The sequence below is a fragment of the Thunnus thynnus genome, chromosome 7 (assembly GCF_963924715.1).
Source record: "Thunnus thynnus chromosome 7, fThuThy2.1, whole genome shotgun sequence".
NCBI lineage: Eukaryota > Metazoa > Chordata > Actinopteri > Scombriformes > Scombridae > Thunnus > Thunnus thynnus.
The window spans coordinates 7071840-7083929 of NC_089523.1; the positions used below are offsets into that span (position 1 = coordinate 7071840).

The window sequence follows — 12090 nt, forward strand, 5'->3', positions numbered from 1 at the left end:
AGACACACACACACACACACAGTGTAAAGACAGCAGATTACACATTAATCAAAGGAGTAAACAAGAGACATTAGAATAAAAAAAGGACAGAGACGGGGGGAGGGTACTGAGGGTGGTGATGGTAGAAGGTGGTTGGTATAAGCCGTGAAAGCTGAACAAACAACCAGATTTTTGTTTTTACATTTCACCAAACACACAAGCACACAAACATCTGTCAGTGGGAGGGACATCAATGCTTTCTCCCCCTACTGTAGCTCTGCAACGAGCTACAGGAAGAAATGATGAATAGCTTATTTCCTGCATTGGAAAACCAGGATATAAGCTTTTCTGAACAAGATATAAATCTGATATCTTCTCGCCTACATTCTGATGTAAACTACGCTGCAATGCATAAATCCATATGCTGATTCTCCATATGTTTTCCCATCTCTAGCCAGGTAGTTTTTGTGAATTTTTATGAATACAATTCAGAGACAAGAAAAACTGAAAGGAAGAGGCAGTAAAAAAGAGGTTTGGCTGAACGTTAAAGCAAAATATTCAAAAGTGGCTTTTAATATTCAGAAGAGTTTCCTGTAAAATATTTGCTTAGCATGATTGATCATACACACGATGCCCATTGGGGTTGTACTACCCCAGGCAGTTTTTAGGCACAGACAAGCTAGATGGTCAACTAGGACGCTAGCAGCTGGAGGGACAACAAAGTAGAGGAAGGAGGCCAAGTCTATCTTTAAAAGTGTGTCACACTGCTGTCCAATAACGCATTTTACAATGTTAAATAAACCCACTATTGAGCTGATCCACAATGTCAAGATCAAGACAAATTCAGGCCACTGTTTATGAGACATCAGCAAGTTCTATTTTCAATGCAGAGCTATCAGCTGTATAATGTAGGCAAAGTCTGAGACTGATAATACCTGCAGCTCAATACAGAAATGACAGACTGTCTGGGATGTTGAGGAGCCAGAGACACTCCTCCACAGATGATCAGAAACCTGGATAATGTTAGAATCCTACAGAGATATGAATTACCAGGTTTCTTATGTTTCATGTTACATCCTGAATATGATTAAACCAGGATAAGACTAATAACAGGGATGCTAGTGTGCATGTTAAAGTACTAATTGACAGACTGTGTGTTGCTGACGACATGATACAAACTGGAACTTGAATAAAGTTGAATTAAACTAAAATATCATTAAATTAGTATAATTATTATAAATTGAATGTAAAGATGAATTCCCTCAGGGGCTCTAACCCTGGTATAATCATTATAAAACTGCCATGCGCATTTCCATGTTTTTCTTTGGTCTTTAGAAAGCACAAACTTATAGTGATAGATTCTTGAAAGACCTCATTTTTTCATGGACGTACTTCTACGATCTAGAAGCTTAACTCAGTTGATGGAAAACGCAAATTCACTACTAGTTTCTTGAAATACACACATATATATATGTGTGTGTGTGTAAAAAAAAATCCCTGAAACTTCGCCTGGCAGCTGGATGAAAACCTAACTATTGTCTCTAATCCTCCGCAGTCAGTTGTCTGAGGCTATGGTTTGAGACAAAAACAGGTTTGAGGGCATCGTGTAATCTCTCCTTGTCTTTCTTGTGGCGACGGCCGGTGGCGGTGGTGTGTATCTGTTCGGGCACTAAGCCATTGTTGTGAGCAGTGGAAGATACAAACTCAGAGATGCAGGGAGACGGCTGCTGCATCGGCTTGCCGAGCTGGAAAAAAACCTGGAGCCAGTCCAACTTAATTATAAAGAAATATGACAAGGGAGCCTAAAAGGGCTGTGGCAAAGATTAGCACTGGTTACTTTTATTTTCTTGATGCCTGCAGTAATTGCAGTTATTAGGCATCAGCAAGAAACAAATTTAATTGCATTTGGAGGAATTAATTAACATTGCTGTTTATTTGTGAGGAATGATACTGTCCGCGGTAGTCGGGCGAGTTTTTTTCCAACAGTTGCTGATGTGTTATGGCGGGAGGCCATGACTCAGGCTCTCACAGCGTAACTAACTCAGTGGAGGAGAGTCTTTTTCTGCTGCTGTCTGCTCTGGATGGAGTACTAAAACAACAAATTGGAAGCTAAATCATCCGTGTTATCAACGAGACTCTACACTTGGATTTGCTGCGGTAAACAGAAGTTGCACCCTAGTCACAGACACACTCTCAATGGCCAACACATATGCAGGAGTGGCAACAGGAAGACTATTCAGCAGCCTCTACAGTGTATTCAATTTCATCCCGTTCCAAAAGTGTTTAACATGGTCTCACCTCTGCAACTGCAGCTACACTGTAGATGAAATCTGAGTATACACTGTTAAAGTTTTTCATTTAATGGAAACAGGCTTTGAATAACTCATAAGTCTTCATTCAAGATATGAGAGCCAAGCACTGTATCTTAAAATGTGTGTATTGTTCTAGTGCTCACAAGGTTATCTGTATACTTACATATACTGTAGAAATCCCCAAGGTCTAATATTCTGTCTAAAACAACTGAGAACACTTCCTGTAAACCACATATTTTATTACTGAATTATGATTAATCTCTAAACTTCTTTTTTTTTTATCAGGTTCTTGAGTGCAAGGAGCCAAAAATAGAATCCGTACAAACTCTCATAAAATCTAATGATTAACTTGGCAATAATACAGAGACAGATTTACTGTCTCAGCACCTACCCAAGTACACAATAATTCCTTGATCACTCAGGAGTAGAGTTTTAGTTTTCCTCATTTGTTCTCATACATCATTCAATATATACACACATTTGTAGTTGTGTATAGAGTATATAGGTTTGTGTCTATATGCATGTACAACATGTGTGTAAGAGGAGGCCTTAGAGATCAGATTAAATATTAAATGAGTTCAGAGACTTACACACAGAAATGCTAATCAAGGAAACACACTGACTGTACCTCAACCTCTGTCCCCAGACAGATACCTTGTTCCTTATTACATAGAGAATTACATTCTCACCTTTATTTCCTATTTGGTAAGAAATAAATGTGTGTAAAATAAAAGTACATAATTTGTCCTGCCTTCTCTTGATTAAATGTGAACTGTAGATCTGTGATACTTTGTCTTTATTAAACATCACACTTATGTTGCAATCACACAGGTGTTTTCACTTTGCCTGGTTAGAGCACTTCTCAGGACTGTCCTTTTCATTTTTATTTGTGGGGTCTGACATGATGAGGATGGGAGAAAAGAAGAGAAGAGGACAGTGTTTATGTAGACAGTTTATTTAAAAAAAAACCCACACACAGCATATGTATTTGTGTGTGCATTTATTCCATAAGCATAGTCTCTTAAGCACTCCACATGCCCACATGCACAAGAAGAAACATGACTGGTGAGCCGACAAGGGTTGTTGTGAAAATCAGTGTTGTTTGCTTAATTATTTTCTTAATGCCTGCAGTAATTGCATTTATTAGGCATTGGCAAGAAACAAGTTTAATTGCATCTCTGTTTATTTGTGTGGAGTGATACTGTCAGAAGCAGTGAAAGAAGTTTTTCCAACAGTTGCTGACATATAATAGCAGGAGGCTCTTGATGTAACTGACTCGGTGGAGGAGAAATTATTCTGCTGGTGTCTGTTCTGGATGCCAGTATAAAAATAACAAACTGAAAGCTGTATTACATGATATCAATGAGGCTCTACACATGTTTTTCAATGGATGGTCTTTCACACACTAGCCACATATATCCGCGAGCAGTGTTTCCCCACTGTTTCCATCCATATATACACACACACACACGCACACACACACAGCATGTATTCTGTTATGGCAACTAGCAGACCGGTCAGCAGTCTGCGAGAAAAACTTAATTTAAACAACAATTAGCAATAACGCAAGCTTAGCCATCATTAGCATAATGTATTCCTTGATAATCGGTGTGCCTCTAGCTTCGATGACTCTGCTTCATCACCAGCAGCCTGTGCAGCACACACATACACGCGTGCGCACACACACGCACGCACACACACTCACTTCTGTTGTGTTAGTTGAAGTTCTCGGGCCCGCGGCCGTGCATCGAACCCAACAGGAGGGCGGAGAGTGAACCCCCAGGGCTGTGCTGCAGGGGTCTACATATATTTAAAACAATCATGAATTTTAATGGTAACCCGCTGAGGGAGGCCGATTTACCAGCCAGCATCTCTTTCTCTCTCTCTTCCTCTCTCACACACACACTCTCTCTCTTTATATCTCTCTTTCTTTCATTCCTCTGGCAAAACCCAGGCAGAATTATTAATACATGACATGAAAATGTAAAAACTGGCCCCCGGTGGCGACAGCGAACAGAAAATGGTGTACTAAAGGAAAAGGAAAGTGACAGCAGAGGAAAGGAGAAACAGAGAGAGAGAGAGAGAGGAGTGAGAGAAGGAGGGGATGTGATCAATTTGGGAGAAGGGAACTATGTATCAGTCAGGTTGTGATATCTGCTGTGTTGTCTCAACACTTAACAGAAGTTTTGTGACGGGTTAACACTCCGCATAGCTAAGATAAGAGGTACAGAAACAGAAAAACAGAGACAATAAGGAGGACTAAAGGAAACAAATGTAGGTACGCAGATAGAAAAGTGAGATTAAATGTAGAGGAAGTGGAAGAGAGTAAAGAATAGAAAAAAGACAACTGTAAGAACAAGAGGAAGAAGAAAAAAGGGGTTTTACTTACTGGACAGCAGTGGAGATGTGAAGGCGTCGGATTCCTGGTGTGGGAAACTGGCGAGAGTTTATGTAGGAAACTTTCCTCACAGCAGTGTTCATGTTCTCCAAGTCCTCTCCCTCCATTACAAGGATAGACTGAGCTGGGTTAAAGTGGAACTATGGACAGAGAAACAGAGAAGATAGATGGATAGAGGAACTTTATATGATAAATGTTTAGCTGGTAAAAGCCATTTAAAGCTGCATTCAGTCTTTTCTAACTGAGTCGCTATAGATTAGAGTGTGGTGTCAGGCATAGACACTAGCAGGAAATCTTTGCATATAAAAAATTAGAAAGTAAAAGAAAGACAAAATTGCAGAGGGCATGGCTGGATTAACCTGCTAGGGGACCCTGTGCTAAGAATAACCTGTTGGATGATTATTAACTCCCCCATTCCTCCTCCTCCTCTCTGTGCAACGTGCATGTTTATTCCCACTGGAGTACTGCCTCACCCAAATTTTCTGTGTGGTAATTTGATTAAATTCAACTTATTAACATACAATATAGAAGCACAAAACTGAAATAATGAAGGTCTTAAAAGTAGATTTTGACCCCCAGACCTTCTTCAAATCTATTAAGAAAGCAAAACCCACCTTAAACCTGCATATTAATTCATTTTTTGGCCACTTGGGGGCAACGCAACAAGCTGTCAACACAACACTGAAATGTTATCACCTTATGAAGATGTATGTGGAATGTGTTAGAAAATAATTGCCTATTTACACATCCAGCAGATACAGAGCAACATTAGGATTCATCTGCAGTCATGTTTTTGACCACTTTATGAATTTAAGTTCAATATTAACTCTTCTTTTGGTTTGGTTTTGATTTCCACCAACTTCTGAGGGAAATATCAAATGCTCTGTTATGTTCATCAACTAGCTACTACCTGCTGTTTGGTGATGGTCAAGTAATGTACAGTGGGATGAACCAAAGACGCTGAAAGATGCTAAAATACTCCATGGAGCTGAGGGGAACTGCAGAGTCCGGTAATAATTCTCTGTAGCTTTGTTACTATGAAAAACCACATTGTCATTTAATCCATTGTTGATATAAAATACTGAATAGAACAGCTTCAACACCATTATAATGTCAGATATGTGATTTAGAGGTGCATATTCTAAACACAATTTGCAATTAAATTAACAAAAACAGTTGACACAGCAAGTCTGGAGCTTTTGGGGCCCTGGGACAATTGCTTGCTTTGCCTTGTTGGTAACCTAGCCTTGGGTAACGAAGTCCATCAAACTTTCAAAACCTACCAAGTGCTATCTTTCTATTCATTTCACTGTGCAGTAGTATGCATGCCAACTTGCAGAGACTTGAAACTTGCTCTAAAAAGGTAATCCATTAAAATGAACAACATTTCTGCAACATTTTCACCACATTACCATACAAAACCAATGTGACTTTGACTAAAAGAATGCAGATCTGATGTTCACTGTGATGGATCACCTTTTATATGGTAGTTTCATCCTTTAAGGACATGAATGGAAACCAATGGCTGCCTAGATTAAAGGAAGGAAATGGTGAGCAGGCATGTATGTATTTTGTAGTAAATGGCTTAAAACATGAAAACACTGGTGTGGCCCTTTAAGTCAAGGGGCTAGAAAATAGTCAGTGGACGCTCATCACAAGTGTAGTGTGTCAGAGGTGTTTGTGTTCTCCTGCAGGGATTGATGGTAGGGATTTGAGGCCCTTGTTCCTTTAAAGAGGGTTTAGTGGTCTCCTGCTAGAATTGCACTGAGTGTCTCCCATTTCCTAAAACTAGCTCTCAGCAGCAGGGTGACAGTACTTCAGCACTCCATGTGGCTCACCATACACTCCCATTCCCCTGTCATTTTCCCCTTCACACCTTCCTTTCTCTTGCTGTCTCCTCTCATCTTTTCTTCTGTCGCTATACTTGCTTTCTATCTGCCCCTAAACCTCCCTCCCTGTTATTCTCCTCTGATTGTGCTGTGCCAGCCCTCCACCTGCCTGGCTAAATGCTGTCCTTAAGCCTCCTGTGGACTTATGGAAGCCACGCGAGTGTGCAGCTGAGAAGAAAATGAAATAGCTCTCAAAAGATAAACTACACTGGCCCTAGAGAGGTGGTCCTCCTCTCCTCTCCCCCCGGCTCATCCCACCTTGTCTTTGCTGCACCATAGCACAAGGAGTTCTAAGGAAAGAGCAGTAGGTGAGAGTGAGAGAGGAAGACCAAAGAGAGAAAGATACAAAAAGAGTTAAAGGAGCTGGGGGTGGGTGGGTGTTTGAGTAGGGGGGCGGCTTAGAGTCTACACAAGACCCCATCCATCTTGTCTGCCCTCTATCTTCCACCGTGCAGGGAGATGGATTAGCTGAGCTGGTGAAGGGGTGGGGGTGGGGGGTTTAGCTAAGGAGTTTCAAGGAAGCCAACTGGTGATTTAGCTGTGGCGATTCACAGAAAAAGCATTCTTTGTGTCAACTAGGATCAAAATGTTGTTTTGTTACATTTTCCGAGTCCTAACCCTGAGTCCCTGTGTTAAGTTGAATGTTTTTGAATGTTTTCTCCTGTTATTATATGCTACATGGTGTTTTTATATCAAACTCTCTTTTTACTGCTATCTGGAATTAATTTTATGGTAAATTAAAAACCAAAATAATACTGACATGGTAGGTGTATATATAGGCAGCTTATTTCTGGTTGAATAAGGTGTGTGAAATTTATGAAACCTGTAATGAAACTTTAGAATGGAAATACATTTAATTGCTAAGTGGAGGTGCAACTGTGAAGAAAGAATGCTGGATTATGAAAAAATATAAGTAAGCCATGTGTGCACACGCAAACACAGACACAATGTAGCTGTGAACATTGCTGCTGTCTCTTTAAATATTAGTCTTCTTCATTGTGGACTGATGTAATCTGTGATATTGTAATTTTTAGTTAATTTTGTCCAATGGTTTAACCCTGAATCCACTATCTTATTTACATTAACTGAAGTCAGGCTTGTCTCAACAAGTCTAGTCTCCTTTCTGGAATATCATGGTGTTACTTTCTGTGTGTGTGTCTGTGTGTGTGTACCTTGATATTCTTATCCAGGCTCTCCAGGGAGTTGATATCCAGTCCTTCTTTGCACGCCTGCAGACAGGATATGACTTTCTGACTCTCGATCTTCCCTGGTCGGATGGTCAGTCCAGATAGGCTGCCCCGGAAGTACTGAGTGAACCACGGCTTGGTCACCTCTCCACCTACACACATATATACAGAATAGACTAAGGGTAATACTCCACTTTCTATGAAGTGATTACAATGGGTCACAGAAACATCTTGTTTCAAAGAAGTACAAGATATTAACATTCTTGGTTATGGTTAATCTAATTTAATCATCAGCACTGCATCAAATTTGTCTTTACTGGTTTGTGTTCCCTTACACACCACAAGGTCATCAAACTGGCAGTGACCTTGTTCAGTCTTATATGATTAGTCCTGATGACAACATTATGGCTATAATTGGCCTAAAGACTAAATGACTAAAGACTAAATGCTGTGTGTCCCCATCCTGTGACTAAGCGGCAGGGTGCTGTTGTGGAAGTGTGTTAGTCAGCCGGCCCATCCCAGCTAAATAAAGGTAAAGAAAAAGTCAACACATTTAAAGTATGCCCTCTGAACTCTGTAAAGGCCAATACCAGCAAGAAGAGTCTCCAAACCACTCATTAGCTGAAAGGTTACTAGCTCTGGGTTTCAAAACTTCACCTTTCCATTCCTTTCCTCACTTCTTCTTCCCTTCTCCAATTCTGGCTTTAATCCACCAAAGCACTAAAGATATAGAACAGTCCCTTTATCTAATAATCCAAACCCGCTGTACGTCAAAAACATTTCCCAGATGAAGTGGAGCAATAACAGATGGGCAAAAATACAGCTAAGGTGAACACCAGGACCAAGAAACCTTCATTCTGTCTCTCTATTATATGACTATACTGTATATATAGCCTCTCAGCGCAGTTTGTAATGCACCTGCTCCCAAGTTAGAGGTAAGCAGCACACAGTGACATTTTATATATTCTTTTCATACTTATTTTTCATCTTTGTAACCTTCTTTTGAGCCACTGTAGGTTGTAATTCTAGTGGACCATGGCTTCAAATCATCCAACTATCTTCAGCTCCAGAGTTGTGAATAAAACAACAATCACCAGTGTTGGAGGGAGAAGAGCAAGTTGCAGGCAGCAGAGGATGCTGCTGGGCACTCTGATGTTGATGCATTTAAGGAGATACATTCTCTATAGGTCGCTAAATCAGCTTAATAAGACCATGGATGGTAGCTCCCATGTTGCCCTAGACTACTTTTTGACAGCCAGCTGCTGAAGGTGAATGTACACACCTTTCTTGACCTTTCTCCTTTGCTTAAGTATGACCTCCATTTAAACAATGCAACAAGAAATCCTTGCTATGCAATGAATGGCTTCCAGATCAGGTATCCTTTACTGCCAAGTGACAAACTGCCAGAGGACACAATTGATCCTACTTCCAGTAAGCTCTGCTAATTTGTTCTGAATACTCCCACCTCATCACTCTAATAGCTTACTTCTTTTGCTTATTACAAGGCTGTGGCAGGTGGGAGTCTAGTCATGGCACAAACTGATGGGTAATACTATATGTTGGCACTGGAGTACTCGTGGGTGATAAGAGGGTAAAGACCAAAGCAGTGACAGTCAGCAGCAAGATACCCTTTCAGAATCAGAATCATCTTTATTGGCCAAGTGTGCTTATGCATGAAGGAATTTGACTCCGGTTTAGTAGCTCTCAATGTATTCACACAAAACACAATACAACACTCTTCAGAAAGATATACAGGAAATGTCTATAAACATGTGAAACTGTTTCTGTGAACTGTCAACAAGATACAAATAGTGCAAAGAAGTAAAGAGTGCGCACGAGTGCTGAGATAAATATTGAACGGTAAGAAAAAAAAGTGATGTTACTTTATATACAGTAGTAGGTGGTTACGTACAGTATAAACAGCTTGTTCAAATATACAGTAATGAATAAAATGTATTGCACATTTTGTATTTTAGACTAAAATAAATATGTATAATTTGTAGTAACAGTGGGTATTATAGTGTTCCAGGGTTATTGCACAGCAACTGATTTAACTGTTCATAAGTGTGACGGCGAGGGGGAAGAAACTGTTCCTATATGTGGTGGTTTTCATTTACAGTGTTCTGTAGCGCCTATCAGAGGGGAGAAGTTGGAACAGGTTTTGTCCAGGGTGTGAGGGGTCTGCGGTGATTTTCCCGGCTTGTTTCCTGACACTGGAGGTGTACAGGTCCTGGATGGTGGGCAGGTCAGCACCAATAATCTTTTTTGCAGACCTGATCGTTCGTTGTAGTCTGTTCTTGTCCAGGTTAGTGGCTGATCCAAACCAGACAGTGATGGATGTGTAGAGAATAGACTCAATGAATACAGTGTAAAACTGGATCAGCAGCTCCTGAGGCAGGTTATATTTCCTGAGCTGGTGCAAGAAGTTCATCCTCTGCTGGGCCTTTTTGATGACTGTGTTGATGTTGGACTCCCACTCCAGGTCCTGGGAGATTGTGGATCACAGAAACCTGAAGGATTCCACAGCCAACACAATGCTGTTGAGTACGGTGAGGGGGTCCAGCTGTTCAATCTCCCGTCTGGATGCTGACGCTGTCTCTTGGATTATGCCGATGACTTTTGTGTCAACTGCAAATTTCAGGAGTTGAACAGATGGGTCTCCTAAGGTGCAGTTGTTGGTGTAGAGAAAGAAGAGCAGTGGGGAGAGCACACATCCCTGAGGGATGCCAGTGCTGGCTGTCCCGGTGCTGGATGTGATTTCTCCCAGCCTCACCTGCTGCTTCCTGTCTGTTGGTAGTTTGTGATCCACTGACAGGTGGATGTGGACACAGTGAGCTGGGTGAGTTTGGTGAGGAGGATTTCTGGGATGACAGTATTGAATGTCAAGCTGGTTTACAAACAGGATCCTTGTGTACGTCCCAAAGGAGTTGAGATGTTGCAAGACGAAGTGCAGTCCCACATTGACTGGATCATCCACTCACCTGTTTGCCAGATAGGCAAACTGCAGGGGGTCCAGCAGGGGGCCTGTGATGTCCTTCAGGTGGGTCAACACTAGTATCTTGAGGGACTTCATTACCACAGACATCAGGACGACGGGTCTATAGTCATTCAGTCCAGTGATGGAGGGTGTCTTGGGGACTGGGATGATTGTGGAGTGTTTGAAGCATGAGGGGACTTCACACAGCGCCAGGGATCTGTTGAAGATCCGTATGAAGATGGGGTCCAGCTGATCAGTGCAGAGTTTCAGACAGGAGGCATGACACACTGTCTGGGCCTGGTGCCTTCCTGATCTTCTGTCTCTGAAAGCGCAGGCACACATCCTCTTCACAGACCGTCAATGCCAGTGGGGAGTCAGGAGGGAGTGATAGCAGGTGGTGCAGCTAGTTGTGTGATGTCTGAGTTGGAGCGTTCATGTTTCACCTTCAGGACCATCAGTTCATTGTGAGGAGATCTGAATGAGAACTATATGCTAGAGGCCTGGAAAAGGAACTAGAGCTTGCATGCAAGAGAGGCTATTGTGCACATACTGACTTTCATGAGACTGTAAGCCTCAGATCCCTCAGTAAGCAGAACTTTCCCATGCCATGCTTTGCCTTCACTGGCCATAATTTGTCTGAGTATGTGCTGATTGCTTTGGTCCTCATCAACTTGAGAAGTCAAAACAGAGATGGGAGATCAAATTCATGAATGCATACATTTATGCACTAGACCTTCTCTCAGGACCTTTATTAAAGTGCCTTACTCATGGAATCTTTATACTTTTATGAGAGTAAACCTTTAAGCCTGAACTTTAAAGCTTTTATAAGACCAAAACTTCAGCACACAAGGATGTGGACATGACCAAAGACCTAACCTGCAAGCAAGTCTTGCCAAGCAGCTGATGCAGTTCACTTTCATTCCACCCAGTGCTGTCCATTTTGGTAGTTACTGGAAGAATGAGAAATTTAATCTTTGAACCAAGAAATCCAGTTGGTGACTGCACAAGTGCTATACAATGTTCTGCGGTAACTGCAGGGGTTAGGGGAATACTCAATTCAAAATTCCTTGGCTACGCTTCAACAGACATTGCCAAGCTTGACAGGGTACCCCTAATTCCCTGCTGATGGTGCAGGCACATGTATCACTGCCCAAACTGATGAATCCAGGGTCTGAAAAGCTCAGTCAGTGCAGGTGGAGACCACTACTGGATATACTTTATCATGCCCTACTTTCCTGGTGTGAAAATGTGATAGAAAGACAGCAGCAACTTTCAAGTTAGAATCATCCCCATGATTACTGACCTGCAGCTATATTGTGCACTACAGTCAGATCTTATAAAACCGCAA

At 41.5% G+C, this 12090-nt stretch overlaps 1 protein-coding gene across 3 annotated transcripts in view; it reads right to left on the minus strand.

Annotated features, from left to right (window-relative positions):
- LOC137185717 (calsyntenin-2-like) overlaps window positions 1-12090 on the minus strand; it is a 246500-nt gene that overhangs the window by 16448 nt on the left and 217962 nt on the right. For all 3 annotated transcript variants that reach the window (XM_067594044.1, XM_067594045.1, XM_067594046.1), the window contains exons 10-11: window positions 7751-7917; window positions 4681-4829 (exon numbers count right to left, since the gene is read on the minus strand). In XM_067594044.1, coding sequence (XP_067450145.1) covers window positions 4681-4829; window positions 7751-7917 — 316 coding nt within the window. The remainder of the gene's footprint in view (window positions 1-4680; window positions 4830-7750; window positions 7918-12090) is intronic.